This window comes from Mastigoproctus giganteus, chromosome 5, assembly GCF_048544385.1.
Source record: "Mastigoproctus giganteus isolate SK-2022 chromosome 5, ASM4854438v1, whole genome shotgun sequence".
Taxonomy (NCBI): Eukaryota; Metazoa; Arthropoda; class Arachnida; order Uropygi; family Thelyphonidae; genus Mastigoproctus; species Mastigoproctus giganteus.
In genome coordinates, this window is record NC_143579.1 from 169,211,826 (window position 1) to 169,231,298 (window position 19,473).

General features: G+C 39.1%; 1 protein-coding gene across 1 annotated transcript in view; it reads left to right on the forward strand.

The window, feature by feature from the left end:
* LOC150085831 (mitochondrial sodium/calcium exchanger protein-like) overlaps positions 1-19,473 on the forward strand; it is a 66,691-nt gene that overhangs the window by 24,112 nt on the left and 23,106 nt on the right. The window contains exons 6-7 of the mRNA XM_090374710.1: positions 13,434-13,601; positions 17,050-17,138. Of these exons, the coding sequence (XP_090230836.1) occupies positions 13,434-13,601; positions 17,050-17,138 (257 nt within the window). The remainder of the gene's footprint in view (positions 1-13,433; positions 13,602-17,049; positions 17,139-19,473) is intronic.

The window sequence follows — 19,473 nt, forward strand, 5'->3', positions numbered from 1 at the left end:
ATCAAGCACGTTACAACTGTGCTACCGTGGACCACACGAGCAGTGAACGCAAGTCAAGTTATATGCGTTACAGTTTCCTCGTAATAGTAGGGTCGTTACAGGTAAGCGAATCATTCATCTTGCGAAGCTCAAATATCATTAATTAAAATGTGTTAATTCTTTTACTTTCAGATTATGGAATTATAAAAATTTATAATAAACACTGAAAACTTAACTTCTTGAATTCATAACGGAATATTTTCATCATATATTCGATATCTTTTTTTTTTTTCAGTGTGTGTTACGAACTGTAATCTATTTCTCGAAACCGGGTTAATAATCATGAAATTGTTGATTTGTTTGCTTCTAGTGAATCGTGATATTTGTTCGAATTTTTATTTATGCGATTTTAGATGAGTTTTCTCAGTGTAACCTTATAACCCCTGCAGGCGGAAATATACCTTGTTGCCAAAGATGTGGTTGTGTACGAATTGAGCACGATTATCAAAATGAGAAAGACTAAATAAATTATTATTATTATCGTTCATAAAAGTCCTTAGTACTTTTATATTAAATCGTTGCCCTTCACAGATTTCTACAAGATCGCTCACATGACTTCAAATACCGCATACAGGTTCAGCCGAAATATTTTCTTGCATATTTCGGGGAGAAGTAATAATCCTAAAACTGATTATGATAAGTAATTGGGGGGAGGGGACTGAAAATAAAATATTATTACTTCTCAAGCTGAAAAAAAAATATCATCACTCCTTTTGGGGAATAGGGGATTCATTCCCAGTATGTCCTTGTTTACAAATCGAAAAAGTGAATGAATGGTTAATGCGAAACATTTTATAAAATTCAAAAATATTTGTGTTCTTACTTTCATTTTCGGGATAGTATAAGTGTAAAGTATGTTGTTGTCTAACGGCACCAGGAGTTTCCCCCATCTCCGTGTAACTTTCATTGTGGGTGTAACAGTTAACTGTGAAACGCCACAGATTTAAAAGTAAATGGATGTTGTAAGTGTAGTGTTGTGTATTGTCGTTCTTCTGGCCATTTAGCCGCTGGATCCCTACTGAGGCCCAACGTTGCTCGCAGTTAGCCCCGTGGAGGCAGACCAGGTACGCCAGTAGTTTAAGATAATTACTCTAGCAGGTCCTGCCACCTAATTTCCTGAGATTTCAGTGGCTAGGACCTTAAAAAAAAAAAAAATGAAAAACCCGGTGAATAGCGGTCAAACGGCACCAGGAGTTTCTCCTATCTCCGCGTAGTTTACATCGTGTGGTGATACAGTTCGCTGTGAAGGCCAAAGATTTAAAAGTGTATGGATCTTGAAATGTCTGGTGTCGTGTACCGTTGTTCTTCTGGCCATTTAGCCGCCAGGACCCGACGTTGCCCCACTTTCGCCCTGTGGAGGCAGACCAGGTACCCAGTAGTTTGCATTTACTCTGACAGGTCCTGCCACCTATTTTCCTGAAATTTCAATGGCGAGGACCTAAAAAAAAATTTTTTTTTGCGCGTTGTATATTGATCACATACATATTTCCCGGTGTGAAGGGGTTGCGTTTGAGAATTTAACGGCCGAAATAATTTACAGAATTTTGGTGTGGGTCTTGCGCTGGCGTACAGATAAAGAGGGGAGAGACTGAAGGCTGGGGGGAACAGTTAGGAAGGACTGGGGTCAGTAGAGTAGACGACCCCAGCATGTGTGAGTGGGGCATGCCCATGCCCCACCAGAGAGAAAGATGTAGGGTGGCAACAAGAGGGCTGTCGCCTCTCCCTCTGCCAGGGGAGGAAGGAAAGTATGCCCAGAAAGGGAGCCGGCACAATTCTCCGAATGGCCTGGCAGCTGCATGTCTGCTTGAGTCAGGTCCCTTGTTGGGTCTGAGTTTGTCCAATCTGGGTGTAGGTTCCTGTCTGTGGTTGTCACTTTACAGCAGGACAGGCCCGTAGTTGTGGGTATTTAGTCCAGTCCGTGGTTATTTATGTTCCTGTCTGGAGTCATGGTCATTAGTTATTGGATCCGAGGTTGTCGAGTCCGGGTGTACAATCCTGTCCGTAGTTGTCACTTAGCACCAGGACAGGTCCATTAGTCAGGTTTGTGGTTGCTTAAGTTTATGTTTGGGTCGAAGTCTTTAGTTGCTGGATCCTGGTGTTTTTCCCGTCCATGGTTTAGTGGCAAATGATGCACGGAAGCAGATTTACACTCATGTGCCAAAATTTTATGACGGTCTCACTAGAAGTACTATGCCACCTTTCGCCGTGATGACCGCTTGCACCCGGTGTGGCATAACTACACGGAACGCAGATGTTCTCAGCTATTCTGAACCGGCTGGACAGAAGGACGTCCAAAGTTCAGCAATAGAGCAAAGTACTGATGCAGACTGGCGAATGCTGCGTTCCCCTGCATCCCAGAAATGTTCGATGGGGTTGATGTGGAAATTTGGCGGCCAATGGAAGCACACAGAATGCTTGGACATGATCCTAGAACTATTCTTGCATAGGTGTGGAGTGTGTTTTGTATCAAACGGCACCTGGGGTTTCCCCCCATCTCTGCATAATATACATTGTGGGTGTGAAACAGAACACTGTCAATGCCAGAGGTTTAATAGCGCATGGATGTTGCATATGTGTAGTGTCGTGTATCGTTGTTCCTCTGGTCATTTAGCCCCTGGGTCCCAACGTTGCTCCACTCCACCCCGTGGAGACAGACCCAGCATAGTTATATTTACTCTGGCAGGCCCTGCCACCTAATTTCCTGTGATTTCAGTGGCGAGGACCTAAAAAAAAAAAAAACCGCTAATACTAGTTAGGCGATTCGATGTGATTAAGTTTTTGGGTGTAGAGCTCAATCAATTTGGAGATGATTTGGACACTAGTTGTAAGTTAGAGAAGGTGGGGAGACTGAAGACTGGAGGGCAAAGATAGAGATACGGGGTCCATAGAGATGACTCCCAAGTCTGTGGAGCAGGCCCATGCCCCACCAGAGGGAGACCAGGGGTCGCCTCCCGCCCGGGGAGTGGAGGCAAAGAACCATGCAAGGGAGCGTGGCTAGGAAGGCCTAATAGCAGCAGTTGAGCTGTGCTGGTGGTTGTGTCACTCCTGGGACAAACCAAGGAAGGAGTATTTTTTTTTCTGAGAAGTGTGTCATATTCAAGAAGTTTCTTGTTTGAGCTCCTAACTCGTCTAGCAGTGAAGACAGACTGCGCAAACTCAGTAAAGGCGGCACAGCGCTGCACGCCATTATAATCAGGTGCTTACAATGCCAGGGGATTATCTTGGATTTTAGTGGCAAACCTTAGCCGGAACGCGTCATATTCATGGCAGTCTTACATTTGTGATCCCACGTTTCTTCAGCCTCGCAGTGACACAGCGGATCATCTTCCATATCTAGGGATGTTAGCTTCCCTTTAAAGGGTCCGTGGTCTGTTAATAGAAATGTAGTATGGAGGCCTGGTGAGTACCAGAGAGGAGGCTTTGGACTGATGAGGTTCACAGATAGAATGAACTTTTTTGATTATTAATCCTTTATTGGTGGTGTCTCATGTCAGGTCCTGTACATAAGTTCAGTGATTCTCTTCCTTTCCTGTTTGGGTTGTTATCAAGGCTAAGAGTGATGCCTGCTGTTTCGGTGGGAATACTCTTCTTCAACCGTTGATACAATTCTCTTCTTATTACCTCTAGGTGTAGGGGTATAAGCGTCTCCAGTGTCATCTCGATACACGGCAAAAACAATGTGGAGGTGTACATAGTGTTTGGGGAGGAGCGCCACTGGTGGTTTTCCACAACTGCCCCATAAATAAGAACACATTACTCTGTTAAAACCGGACAAAAGTATTGTGTGTGGTATATGAAAAGTATTATGTTGGGTCCTGTTGTTGTAGTCTGGATTTTGGCGGCAGGTCCCCTAATGGGACACCACGTTGCCCGTATGCACAGCTAGGAGTAAGCCAGGCTGCTTATTAGTCTCTGGCAAGTCGTGAGCTTTCAGTGATGATAGGACCTTAAAAAATAATAATAATAAAATAAAAAAAATATTCTTCTTTATTAGGAATTTTCCATTGCGCAATGGGTTTCCTTGATCTAAAAAAAAAAACTTATAGTCTTTTTCGCAGTTTTCTGTATCTTCCTCTCTCAGTTCTTGTCTTACCATGCTTTTACGGGCTCCATCCATCGACACCTCCCTTGGTCTTCCACTCTTCCTAATCACTTTTGGGCCGACCGGGCTAGCCGGGTGGGTAAAGTGCCTGCCTAGCAACCCAAAGGTTGCGGGTTCGAATCCCGCCTCGGGCTTGGATCAAAGTACTGTAAAAACCTTGGGAGGTGCATTGTGGCCACAGAAGCCGATGCGCCAACAACTACAAAAAATAAAAAAAAATCATCACTTTTGGAAGTCTATCTTTCTCCATTCTTCTGGTATGTCCACACTACCTCAGCTTTTTTGTTTCAGTTACCTGGATTATATCAGTTTTCACTTCCATCATTCTTCGAATCTGTTCATTTCTTATTTTCCCCAGTAGTCCATTTCTGTCGCAAGCAATTTTCTCTGTTGTGTTTTATTCACTGTCCATGTTTCTGCCTCATAGAGCATAATGCTCTGTACTATTGGTAGATATAAGTCTCTTTGTGTTATTGAGTATATTCCTACTCCACAGGATTGCATTCAGCATACCTATCACTTTCCTTCTATCTCTTCTCAACCCCCAGTTTAGACGATCCATTAGCCTGTATTATCGATCCCAAGCATTTAAAGTTATGTATTGTTTTAAGTTTATATTCTTCTGCTTTCGATGTTAAGTATTCCGTCTTATAAAAATAAAAAATAGTAAGAGTAGAGTGTGGGGAATTAGTCAAGTGGGAAGGGTACAGCTAGAAGTAATGAGGCGTAGAGAAAGGCTTCCCCAAATTGTTAAGGTGGAGAGTAGTCTCCATTAAGCGAGAAGGGGGGTCTGATATGGGCGCCATAGGCGTTTACATCATGTTTCACAGAAGTTCTGCTCTTCAAGTAGTTATGTCCGTGTTATAGTCATTTCCTTTCGGTAGTACTTCAGTGTCTTGTTGATGATTGTCAGTAATGAACCGGTAGTTGTTGGTCGAGTTGAGTACCTCTTGGGTCAATGTCAGGGCTAGTTCGTCTTCTAGTGAAGAGATTTTGTGCAAAGTTGATAAACGCAGAATACTCTTCAACGCTGCCCAGTAGATGCGACTCTTGATTCCTGGGGAGGTTGGCGATTGTAGCTATCAGGATGCTGCGGAGGTCCTCATACAGAGGGCATTCGTACATTAGATGATACCAGCTTTCCAGCCCTTCCTCCGCAAGCACATGACAGGTTTTTGATGATTCCAAGCGTCGTTAATTTTGCTTTGATGGATCAAAGTACTGTAAAAACCTTGGGAGGTGCATTGTGGCCACAGAAGCCGATGCTCCAACAACTACAAAAAATAAAAAAAAAAGCACTTTTGGAAGTCTATCTTTCTCCATTCTTCTGGTGTGTCCACACTACCTCAGCTTTTTTGTTTCAGTTACCTGGATTATATCAGTTTTCACTTCCATCATTCTTCGAATCTGTTCATTTCTTATTTTCTCCAGTAGTCCATTTCTGTCGCAAGCAATTTTCTCTGTTGTCTTTTATTCACTGTCCATGTTTCTGCACTATTGGTAGATAAGTCTCTTTGTGTTATTGAGTATATTCCTACTCCACAGGATTGCATTCAGCATACCTATCACTTTCCTTCTATCTCTTCTCAACCCCCAGTTTAGACGATCCATTAGCCTGTATTATCGATCCCAAGCATTTAAAGGAATTTTAATCGGGCTTTAGAACTCTCCAGGGACAAACAAAATACCAAAAATTTTGGTGTTTTGTTTGTCCCTGGAATTTGGCCCTTGTGAAAGGACATGGTTAAGACAGTAGGCGTTTTACAAATTTGCAAACCCACCTAAAAATATACTCATTTCGAAGTAATGCTTTTCTTTTCATCTAAATGGAATTTTTTACAGTATTGTTACTGATATACACGATGCTTTTCCACTTCGCGCACCCAATTTATTCGTCCATCAGAGGCGTTCTAACGGTAGAGTTTGCGCACCCAATAAATTGGGTGCGCCTGTGATTTCTATGACGTTAGATACATCATAGAACCTAACGGTAACTATGAATGAAGAGCCTTAGGTACTTCAGTGTGTCTTTTATGGATCCGCTTCAGATAACTGTAGAATTAAGAATCCATTGCATTTTCTGCACGGGAATTGATTATTTTCGTTTGTATTTTCAGTTGTCTACTGATTATTTTCTGTTTCTTTTATATACGTAAATTCAATTATTACTCTTTCATTTGTCTGCTTAGCTAAATCATGTCATTATAATTATCTTGCTTCGAGAGCTCCCCAGATGATTAGACTCCATCAGCACTTTAACATTCGATACACTTCACTTGCAGCTGATTCATCGATAATGGGGACACCGGGTCTCGCCCAGAAACATCTTGTTACCAGCATGAATGTATTTAAACTCGATTTATCCACTGTCTTTTTCAGATACTACGTGAATTACCGCAGTTGGGATTATCTTATTCAAGGTCCGGCTACAAAAATTTAACTACTTATGTTATACGCTTTTTTAATATGCTTATTGTACTTCCTTCTACTTTGACATGGTCCAACGATGCTGGATTTCCTTTTACAGATAACGACAACGCTTTTTACTACCGTTGTGGTGTTCTTTTTTACGTGCCACTTCACATCGGTTAATTATTTATTGGACGCAATTAATTATTATTTATATCCACTAATTATTTATTATTGGATATAATTCTGAGATATTCTTGTACCCATTTACTCTCTTACATTGTAACAGACGTTGCTGATTAAAAACCGTTTCTAATTTGCCATGACTAAAAGACGTTTCGAGATCTTTCCTGCTACGCCGATCAAAATCCTCAATACTTTCAAAAAGAAAGCTAATTGCGGTTACTAACAACGAATGAGAGTGTTGCTTTATTCAGAATTTATCCTTAAAGGTGAATTAGGGAAATCAAAATTATTTTCACCTTTGTCATGCTTGCTTGTTTGATTTTCGAGAATTAAAACGCTTTCTATGTAGTTGACATTTTCCTTCTGGGTGTTGTTTAATCGCTGGTTTTATAATATTCCTCAAAAATATTGCAATCTCGTTCATTATTCACAATTCGTGGAACTATCGTGCTGAAACTTTTCCTCGTGTTCTGTCGAAACGAGCCTGATCGTTTCTTGAGGAAATTTTAGCTCTTCAGCAGTTAAGTTCTTCAATAGAACTGACGTTCCACTTCGTGAGAGACACTTGTGGACTTTCTTTTGGTGAAGGAAAGAAGAAAAGTAACGATTTTGTTTCGAAAATCAGGCTGCTGAATCTTTTAAAAAAAGAAGACCAAAGAATGGTTCACGACATTACCTCAGTTCCCTTGATTGCTGTTACTTGGAAGGTTTTTAGTACCATTTATAGTCTTTTAACGTTTATTATTCATTAATAAAAATTCTAATTATTATTATTATCTGTTTATTTCCAAAGGAATGTTCCTTTACAGCTATGAAGCTAGAGGACATGGGTTACATAATAACATGGAATGAAAAATGACAAACTACACTGGTGTTCAAAGAAAGTGCATCACCTAGGAATTTCACATTTCTAACCCTTTTTCTCGATGGTATGTTACGTTAATGACTAGCATCACAAATAGAAATATAAACAAAAGATATTTATTAATAGTTAAGGCAAAGTAATATTTACTTATCGTTGTTAAATATTACTTATCTTTGACAGGCGCACCTGTCAAAGATAAGTAATATTTGACAGGTGCGCTCAAAATATTCCAAAATGAGCATTTGCAACCTTTATATAACAGTTTTAGTAAACACGACTTATGGCTGAAATGTTATCAGAAGCCTTCAATTTGCTTCAGTTTATCATTTTAAATGGAAAACAAAATGAAAAGTTTACCAGGTTCAAACTAATAGTTAGTTGAACCGCCTCTGGCCCTGATGACAGCAGCACACCGTCGAGGCATTGAAAAGATCAATTTCTGAAGAAAATCAACTGATAGTTTGTGGTTCCAAACACGAATTATGAAGTTCACGAAGGATCTTTGGTTTCTTTGTGGCAACTGCAGATTCCACACGATGCCAACAGTTCTCTATAGGATTCAGGTTCGGGCTGTTTCTTGGCCAGCTAACAGTTGTAATGGACCGTTCTTCCAAACATTTTTTAATCTGTAACAAATGTAAACACATTCTGTCAAACGTTTAACGCAGAAATGAAGCTAAAGTAACTACAGAAGTGTCCACTTACACTTTTCGCCCAATGACAAGGAGTAGAGTCGTCCTGAAAGATGCAGTTACTTGGCAGGTTGAAATGGTCTTTAATGGTTGGCAACAATTTGCCTTCCAATATAGCCAGGTATCCATTGGCATTTATGGAACCTTTTATAACCTGCAGGTGACCTACTCCGCGATACGAAATGCACCCCCATATCATTTGGCTGGTAGGGAATTTCACTGTAGACACCATACAGTCTGGATGGTATTCTTCACCACGTCTACGGCGAATCGTTTGTCCCCATCAGAGCCATGCAGGTTGAATTTCTTCTCATCCGAGAAAATAACTGACTGCCACTGCTGGGGGTCCATTTGACGTGCTCCTTACACCAAATCAATCGGGCCTTCTTCTTAGGACGACAGGCTACAAGTCCATTTTTGAAGAGGCGTCATCTGACTGTTACTGGACTTGCTACCACTCCTGTATATTGTTTCCATTCTCTTTTCAGCTCAGACGAAGAAGATTTACGGTTTTTAAGGCATAAGCGCTACAAAACGCGGTCCTGTTTTGGCGTAGAGTCTCGTTTTACGTCCGGTTCCTTTTTTCTCAACAGAACCAGTATTCTTGAGTTTGAAAAGAATTCTACTCACTGTCGACTGATTACAAGACACAATAAGCAATATGAACATCCTTCCTCACGTAAAGCAACGATACCACTCTTTCTTTGTGGCGTCAACTTCACGTAACTTGCCATCCTGGCACAAGCAAGGAATGACTGCAACTCTTGCAGAGCGTGCTTATATAGCTGAAAGTAACAGCTGATGCAATATTACGACATCACCTACATGTGTTAATCTTATCTGATGCAATCTGTAAGAAATGTTGCCATATAATTACGTTATTCGGACGGCAATTACAATTTTAAGGGGTGATGCACTTTCTTTGAACACCAGTGTATTTACAGGGTGGACATAATTAAAGTATCCCTATTCAGAGCTCTCTGTAGCTCTAAGTAATAAGTGGAATGCCACCAAAATTAGTAAGTAAACTATTCAAGGGGAGAAGGATCCTGTGAAAAAAAAAAAAAAAAAAAAAGAAATGGTTCCAAAATCTGCCAATAGGGGATAATATGGCGTTGTACAAGAGGAAAGACATAGCAAAGTACCAATAAATAAATAACTAAGACAAACCTTAATGAAATTACAAATTTGTATTTGTGCACCTTGCAAAAAATAGAAAGAAACTGCCAGAGGAATGGTTTCACAGCTCCAAACCCACTCAAAATTTACTCCCGATGGTCGCTGATAGTGGAGTTGGTTTTCGATTTGATTACCATTTCTGGACAGAAATTGCATTCGGAGTGCAGAATGCAACAGCTGTGGAGTAATGTTCTGCACATGCTGCGTTATGTTGTCCTTAAAGACAGCCATGTTAGCGACACTTCCTTGATAGACATTGGCCTTGAGGTCACCCCACAGCCAAAATGCATGACTCCCACAGTCAGACGAAAGTGGTGGCCATGCAATGGGAAACAAACGACTAAGGACTCTTTCTTCAGTGAAGTGATATCGGAGAAGCTGCTGTACTGGTCGTGCGATATGAGGGGAAGCCTCATCTTGCATAAAAATTGTCTCATCCAGGCATCCTCTTTGCTGCAGTTGAGGAATAATGAAACTGCTCAGCATATGATGATATCTTTATGCTGTAACGAACGGGTGGCTACTCTTGCTGGGTGCAATTCCTCGAAAAAGTATGGCCCTAGGATGAAATTTGAAGTCACACCACACCAGACTGTGATTTTCGGCGAGTGCAATGGGATTTACTGAATAACATTCTGTGCTTCTGAAGCCCATATTCGGCAATTTTGAGTGTTGACAGTCCCATCGAGATAAAAATGGGCCTCGTCCCCACAAAGAATGTTCCATGGCCAATCATCGTCCACTTCCATTCTGGACAAAAACGTTAAGAGCAAATGCCATTCGTTTTTCAGAATCATCGCTTTGCAGCTGCTGTTGGCGAGTGATCTTGTATGGATAATAGTGGATTAGTTTCCGAAGGATTTTCCACAGAGTCGAATATGGGCCATCAAATTGCCTCTCTACTCCCCGTGCGCTACTACTAGTTCCAGCAGCTGTATCCATGGATCTGTCGACGATAGCCGTGGCAACGGCTATCTCTACTACCTGAGGTGAAACAGGCTTCCTTCCTCTTCCAGGCTTAACAACAAAGGACCCAGTTTCCTCAAATTTGTTAATCATCCTTCTAACTGCCGCAGCTGATAAAGGACCTTGACGTAAGTTCTTACAGCGTCTAAATTCACTCAGAGCGGCTGCTGCATTGCATCCATTAACGTAGAAGAACTTCGCAATTAAAGCGCGATCAGGCAGAGTGAGACACATTGTCAACAGTAAACTTACAGAATACATTTGCATTGTGCCTTTATAGCTCTCTGCTGCTGGGAAAATTAAATTAACTCAGATTTATGCAAATTTTCTTCTCTCTTAGGTGTCTTATTTTTTAGTTTGTATTTAAAACTACTTTAGTGCAATTTAGTTTCTTTCTGTATATTTGCAAAGAACACAAATAAAAATTTGTAATTTCACTAAGGTTTGTCTTAGTTATTTGTTGGTACTTTGTCATGTCTTTCCTCTTGTACAGCGCCATATTGTCGACAGATTTTGGAAGTAATCTTTTTTTCCGCGGGATCCTTTTCCCCATGCCTTGAATAGTTTACTTACTAATTTTGGTGGCATTCCAGGCTTTACCAGGCTTTGATTTATATACATAAATATAACAATGCGTGGAATGTAGCATCACAGACATAATCACTTAGAGCTTAACGAGGGCGTACATATCTGCAGGTTATGTCGTTGCACGGTTTTTGGAAGTCTATGGATAAACTATTGAATATTTCGATGGAGTTAAATGAAAACGTATGGTCCAGGATGGTTGTGCTTCGCAGCCTAGATCTGTATATGAGAGCGAGATGGTAACACTTCTATTCCGACCTGCCGGTCTGGCAATGATCTCCCAGATATCAGGCGAGTTTAATTTCCCGGCCAAAAGCTGAGCGAAGATAACGAGATTCCTAGAGATGATGTTGGTACTCGGTATCATATTTAGATTGGAGAGCAGGACAGATTTTGATATAGTAGGTGGTAGACCTGTAAACTTATTCAGCCATTTTAAAATCCTGTATTAGAGGAATAAGAACCTGGTTTGGTATAGGGGTGCCGAGGACCATATAGTAGAGACATATAAGGGAATAGGGATTATGCAACGAAGAATACGTTTGAAAATTGGAGATCTTCCATTTTATAGCAATACAAAGCATGGCAGTCAGAAGAAACCTTTCACAACCTTCATTTGCACGAGGTTGCTAACTGCTAATACGCTGAAATCAGTGCCGGTGTAAGGCACAGAACATGAAGAAAGTTAACGAAACTAATAATTGAAATTAAAATATAAATATTCATTTATTGCAAATAAAGCAGGCCCATCACAGCACTAGGCTAGGGGCATAAATTCATTACAAAGGAGACAAGTATAAAAACTAATACATGGCATATTCTATATATATATTAACAACGAATATGAATTATAATGATCAAAAATATATATTGCAGAACATCACATTTGGCTCTCACATGCACTTAATGGGTTTCAGGCAAGCAGCTGTTTTTATTTCTCATCATTTGATTGGAAATGAGACTCCTGTAGGCTTCAGAGTTGAGCAACCTCTTACAATCAATGTTGTGATAATTTCTGAGGTGAAGGGATGCACTGGGGAACATCCTGTTCATTTGTTTTAGTCTGGATTTGAATCGTTGTTGGTGGAAGCTATTATGTTGGTTAAGTTTGGTGAATCGGTTGCAGAGTTGATTAACTTTGCAAGAAGTATGACTTCAGACTCGTTGATCATCTGTTGCAGAGGTTTTGTTTTTAAGTTTTTATAAAGCTGTTGCCTGGATATTGTATGGGGGAAAACCAAGTTTACTGCTCAGCCATCTAAGAACCCAATACTCTAGGGCAAGGAATTTCTTGACGGGAACCTGAGGAGCATCAGACCAGATTTCGGAGGCATAACACAGAATGGGAAAAATGCATCTCTGAACATGGTTTTTAGTTACGCATTTAACGAAAACGAAAACTGAATTACAGCATTTAGAAGTTGTGAATATATAATGTTCTGCATGTAATTTTTTAATGCGACTACACTTTACATACAGCATGAACGTGAAATATAAAAAGGGCATTTCAGCTTATGACATTCTGAGCCCTGATATAGGAATTCATAAGTACATCGTTATTTAGTATAATTTTATATAATACCGAATTTATGGTGTATGACAGTTTCTTGAATATTCAATCAGATATACATCCATTGATGGCGTCCAATTGTCAGCACCGGACAGTTATCCTTTTCGCGCTGTTACCACAAGGAGTCAGTTTTGCACCGGGCTCTTCTGCCCGGTGACCCACGTGTTGCATTCACCCTATGATTCAGCACCGATATTCAATCAACAGATGTTACTAGTTAAAAAGTTTCCAACAGGTGCACCATTCACTGGCAGAAGCCCTTTCTGACTGGAATAGAAAAAGTCCCCGTTACCATTTAGTTTGGCCATCCATGATTGAGTAAAGGGATTCGAAACGTGAAGGTCAGGACATTTGTTTGAAATCTATCTGGTCTGTTTTTCGCGGTGTACCTGAGTAGCCAAAAGTCATCTGTGACCAAGGGAACAGGAGGTTATACTCGTACTCTTCCGCAGCATAGTGACTAGGGTCACTGTTTTTACAGTGTACGGAAAAGGCGCGGGTTCAATTTCCCTCAAGACAGATTTTTTTATGCGCTTTTTTTTGACGGGCCCATGCACCTCGAGGAGAAGTCATGTGCTGATCTAATCAACAGACAGTAGTTTTGGTGAGTGGTGTTATACATGCCTCTTTATATCACTCATGATATTCATTTGCTCTAAATCGCTAACAGCTGAGGAATTTATTTAGTCGTTGCATTAATGAACATTTCGATAAGCCAAAAATATTGATTTTTAGATTCTGTTCCTCATAGCAGGAAGAAAAAAAAAACTTTTTTGAAGCCTTATATTCATTTATTCGCCTTTGCAGAGAAAAATTAACCTCTTCTTAATTATGGTGTAGGTGGCGGTATATTCGTCACGACGGTGGTAGCAGGTTCCATCTTCCTCTCCCAGTCATTCACACTTATGAAGAGACCATTTCTTCGAGATGTCATCTTCTACAGTGGAGCCGGTATTTGGGCATTCTATCTGTTCTACTCCGAATCCATCGTCATTTATCACGCCATAGGTAAGTCAGGTTTAGTCCGTTCTTTGGTTAAATAGTGTCAAGAGCTAATCAACATGTGTTAATGGCACGTGTAACATCTTTGCTAGCAAAGTTGTAAGTTAGAATTTGAAAACGCCAGCTTTAGAGCTGCTTGTTTAAAGGTTATACCAGAATAGGTCTGTTTTGGGAGCAGGTATCATGATATCGTCTTTCGCTGAAGGCAGAGAAAAGCAGAACGTAGGGCTTACTAATAAATAAGAGCTTTGGGTGGTTGCGATTACGTTAAGCTTCATTTCCACATCATTATTATGGCAAGGGGAAACAATAAATGGCAGTTTAGGTCTTTTCTGTCCATTTCCTCCTTCTGCCTTACGGTTAGGTCATGAGTCAGCACCTGACTAATTATGAGATACGGGCAGAAGCTAAAGGATTCTTGAATCCCCTTTTCACAATATTTTAATATCTTTAAAGTATTCCGAGCTGAATATTTCCTCTATTCTTCGGAAACTTTTCTTTAAAAATGTAAGATTACCATAAACAGTTTCACTTGCAATGGTTGAAACAAGGTTTTCTCTGAAAGGCAAAAATATCGTTTTATATTATGTAGAGGTTAGTTGGTTTTTTTTATAGAGAAATCAGTGAATCAACTTTATCATACAGAACTCCTGCTAAAAATAACTGTATTAAAACGATAAAATTACAGTGTAAATTCCAGATTATTAATTGGACATGAGAGTTTTTATATTTATATGACAGCAAATCTACCTAAATTTCGGGAACTTTGTGTTGCAACCACCGGAATATATATACGGAGAGGCACTCCCACTGAGAAAAAGATCTGGCAGTTTCGTAACCAAATCTAAAAACGTTTTTCTTTTTTTGTGGATTTGGCCTGGCGGTTTAGTTTTATTAATTTTGATTATTTAAAAACAAGTTTTTATCATCTTGATGACGCAGGCGTGTTTAATTTTACTAATGGGACGAGTAACTCGAAAGTTGTAAAAATTCTTGTGCCGGCTTTTGATCTAAATAAGCCATTTGCTGTTTTTGCGAAATATGAAACAGTTTACTTGCTATAAAATAGCATTAGTGTAAATGGTAGCATATTGTAATATTTTGTAAACTTAATTTAAGTTTTGTAGTTCTAAATATTTTTAGAGCTAAATCCAGCAGAGTTAGCATTTGTGCTGAATGCGTACAACTACATGTTTACGTTTCGTCGACTTTTTTTTTTTTTCAGCATCAAGAATGATACGACGCGATATTAAGGCATTCATTTATTTATACACATTCTCACGATTTTTATTTATATGCACTGACATATTCTGATCATATATATGATGTCATGTGATATGTACGTATGTGTTCTTATTTTGGGTGGCCCCTAGACGTTAGTCCAACTCCACTTTGAGAATTCTGTGTTACAACAGTATTACTGCCTACAGGCCTGATAGTTTCGGGACATTTCGCAGTCAAGAAACGCCACCTGGACAGTCTCATCCCGGCCCATGTCCTTAGGTATGTGAACCTGGGCCTTGCTGTACTGTACTGTCTAGTGCATAGGGCACCAATAAGACGCCCATCGGAGGAAGTGCTATACCGGTGGACGAAAAAAGATTCTTTAAGCTGCCCAACCGAGAAAAAAAAATACGTTGTGGTACCTTAGTCTATATTTTAGTAATTCCTAACCCAAGGGCGCCTCTGTAGCCAGGTGGGCAGGAGCAGCAGTGCGTAGCACACGCTTCTTGATTAGACCGGGGTTCGAGCCCGTGACCACCAAATATCCTCGGAGCAATATGGCCTTAGTTGCTAATGCTCCTAAAAACCAAATAACAAAACTTAACCCAAGGAAGTACCATTTCTAACTTCTAAAGCTCTAAAAGTAACAGGCATAAGCTGCCAGGCAGTCACCATAGTCCATACCATGGACCCAAAGAGACTTGATCAGGGCATAATAAACAAAGTACAGCAATTATTTAAAAATGCAGGATTTTTAAAGAATTGGAAAACTATATAAATGTAGCTGGCTAATTTTGTTCATAATACTGATTGCATTAAGCCAACTTCGCAAAATAAACCAATTATTTTTCCTTAGCACAAGTTTCATATAAACAAAACCTGCAAATAGAAATCATTGTATAGTTTTTCAAAAGAATAAACAGTTGCATCTTAAAATCGAACAAGCACTCTTCATTTGGGTTTTTTCCATCTAATTTTGATAAACGAAAGAAAGTCCAGCCCTCTTAGATAAAAGTTAATTTGCTTAGGTTCAATATACGGGAGCTCATAATTCTGTATTTTTATTTTAGATGTATATAAAATCGTGGTTGCTAACAATTTAAAGAATTCAGGGGTGCTGGAGGGGGTCTGAGTTAGAAATACAAAGGAAGGAGCGAGATATATGTTGAATGTAGATACAGTAATGGATCCTAAAACCATTAAAAATTATCACGTGAAGATGAAGACCATGAAGTCGGTCAATGATGAAAAGAAATCCCGAGTTTTCTCAACGTCGGGAATAAATGACAGTGTTGCAGCTGTTCAAACATTGTCCTCCTGGGGCAAGAACTCTATCCAACAGGCTGTGAAAAAAATGGAATGAAACATGAGACAGTCAATATTGTGTTAAAAGAAGGAACTGCTTTATCGAACATGGAAACCTCGTTAGGTCCAAGAATGAATTGAAGTTGTGATAGACAGATGGAATTTGCTAAACACATGATATCATGGAAAGAGGATTGATTAGTGATCCGTTCAACAACATTCTGTGGTCAGACGAAAATACGTTGGAGGGGGAAGAGTCCATGAATTGCCACAAAATCCATTACTATAGTGGAGGAAATGCTGTTCACGGTAAGGGTCATGACTGCAATAACTTTAAATCTAGATCCATCTGGCTTCGAAGTAATAAATATTGAAAAAAGGATATAAAAGAGTATATGAAGATATAAAGAAAACCAGAGTTATGCATATTACTTTTATATTAGTTGCTTTTCTTCGTCTGAAGTAATCCTAGTTTACTTCTGTAATCGATGTTACACATGATTGTCTCCCTCTTCAGCTTTATTTACTGTTTTCGCATTTTGTCGTTAGGGTCTAAAGATGCTCGATTAAATGATTAATTTTAAATTTTATACAGGACAAAGCAATTATGCTACCATTCCACCTTCTTTCGGTATCATAATATAATTTAAGTGAAAAATTAAAGTACGTTTTACCTTCATGTCCACCAGGACTCAAAATTTGAGCGTTTTCCATTAAGAAGTGTACCGATTTAAATTTCTGTGTTAAGGCGTAATATTTCTCACATTATCGGTTATAAGTATTCATATTTTCTTTTTAGCACTCCACCAGTTAAATTAGCACATTCATCAATCTCCAACAATACGCAATTATTTCAAATGAGAAAATTTCTTAATTTTCTTCTTTCTAACTGCGTAATAATGATTAATAATTTTTCCCATTTCAGGGTTTGTGGTTTTGTACGTCCTCTACATCGTAGTTGTGGTTTCCAGCAGGTTTGTTCATCAACGTCATCTCAAGGCCACAGAAAAATCTGCAGGTTAGTGACGGGTCTTATCAAACATTTAATTTTATTTGGCGATAAGCGATGAAGCTAGGTTAGATTTCCTTACAGCAGCGGGAAATTCTGCTCTTTTAGCACATACAAAAGCATTTTTTTCCAACCTTAAATGTATTTAAAAATTGTAAAGATTGTTGAGATGAGACCGTTAAGATCGTGTATATTAAATTATTGGCGAAAGTTGTGATAAGCTTACCGAAATTTCAATGTTTGAAAACGGAGGTGGCCCGAAGCATGGTTAATAGAGCGCCTGGCTGCTTTATTTCAGATATCTTTGGAATATAGGTTCTCAACCTATTTTCAGTACAAGCCAACTATATAGTTTTCAGATTAATCGTACATGACTTTTCAATTTCTTTTCCTTTTTTATTTACTTTGCTACTTGTATAGTGTAAAATGGGAAAACGAGTTAATTATTTTAAGCAGTCTTCCAGCAGACCGCTCAAAATAATTTTAATAATGCTAATAATAGTCTTAGTGAGCGAATGGAATGTGGAGGCTACTCTACATACTGTTATATCTTGATATTCTTAAAACGTAAATTGCACATCGTACTTTCTTCGGACTACGGCATTCAGAACAATTTATAAATATTGGAAATGACTCGTTTTCATACTAGATTTGAATTTCGAATCTACAATGAAAACAAGCAAATTCGCTGCCCTACGATGATTAACAGATTGGCTTATTGGCGTTGCTGAAAGGATGTATTGATGTAAATAAGACTCCTTTGAGTTTAGTGCAGGTAAAGGCCCTTTAAACGCATATTAATTTGTGGTCAGTATAATTTTTTTTTTAAAAACCAATATCGCAATTTATTAGAAATTTCTCCATTCGGGACGGCCATCAGATAGTGGATGTACTGTATTATGTGGTTAGCAAGATTTTCCTGCTTCTGGATAGTAACAAACAAAATATTTGTTACTTAGCTCTAGCCCTGCATTTCCCACTTTTTTTGTTCTGCCCTTAATATCCTTGGTTCTTCGTTGAAAATTACTTTATTTTATTGATACTGGGATCGATGTGTTTGATTTTTATTCACATTTGTTTTATTTTAGAGGCTAAGGGAGAAGCAGTAATGAAGGAAATGAAACGTGTGGGTCTAACGAAAAAGAGAGAGGATAATCCAGAGGCTGCTGGCGTTGTTCTGACAGGTACAGTCAAGTTTTCTTCTTATACCGTACTTAACTACATACATATGTTAAGACAATTAGGAATGGATGCAAAAGGATTGTTAGGAAAATATTAACTGACTAATGATCACTATTAAGCACTCGTTTGACTTTGTCTTCCCCCCCCCCTTTTTTGTCGTTAGAGAATTTCATCTTAAAGCTTTCTTGGACAATGAGAATTTCTTCAGACTTTATATAATCTGGGTATTGGGTTTCTGGAACTAGCATGCTAGTTTGTTTGCCCAGCTTTCTTGGACAATGAGAATTTCTTCAGACTTTACATAATCTGCGTATTGGTTTTCTGGAACTAGCATGCTAGTTTGTTTTCCCAGCTGGAAGATGCTAAACATAACTTGCACTTTCGCCCGCAGAAGATATTTAATATCTTCACGGCTTTAATTATGAAATTTTTTTTGGCTACACAATTTTACGCAGTTTTCTTTTACTTCTTATGTGATGTCTTCTGTTATATCTCGTGTAATGTTAATTAGTTGTCCAAAGGAATATATTTTTTTTATTTCTAACAAATATAATAAATAAGGTACGGAATTTGGGTGTTAAAATTTGCTTTAAGATTTTATGGATAAATCTGCGGAGTCCTGTGCATTTTATTTTTGCCCACAAGAAATCCGAATTTAAGTAAACCTGCGATTTCTAACCCATTTCTTTTTAATGCTTGTTACATAGCAACAGAATATACTTTATAGCGGAATCGCTATTGCTATCAAGCACTGGACCCTTTTATTATCTCAAGGACCATTCTCTGCTCAAACCTTAGCACCACACCCTGATGCTAGGGAAAATCAACAGGAACACTCTTGCACAAATGCTCACAGGCACATTGGACACGCCAGTCCTGGATAATGTTATAGCCAAACGACGTACCACAGCTAGACATTGCGGCGGAGTAAATCTTCGTCTAATCCTCAACAATCTTGGTAGCCTGCGAAGATGCTTTCCTTCAAATACAGTAAAATATTTAACTCTCTGAGGATGCAACATACTGGAAAGAGATCTTCCAGAATTCTTATATATTTACCGAAATATGAATCAGCTGTAAGTTCAAAGACCTTTCCATCTACTAATAATTCTGCAATTTAAGAACAGCATTGGATGCCATGTTATGCCGAAGACTATA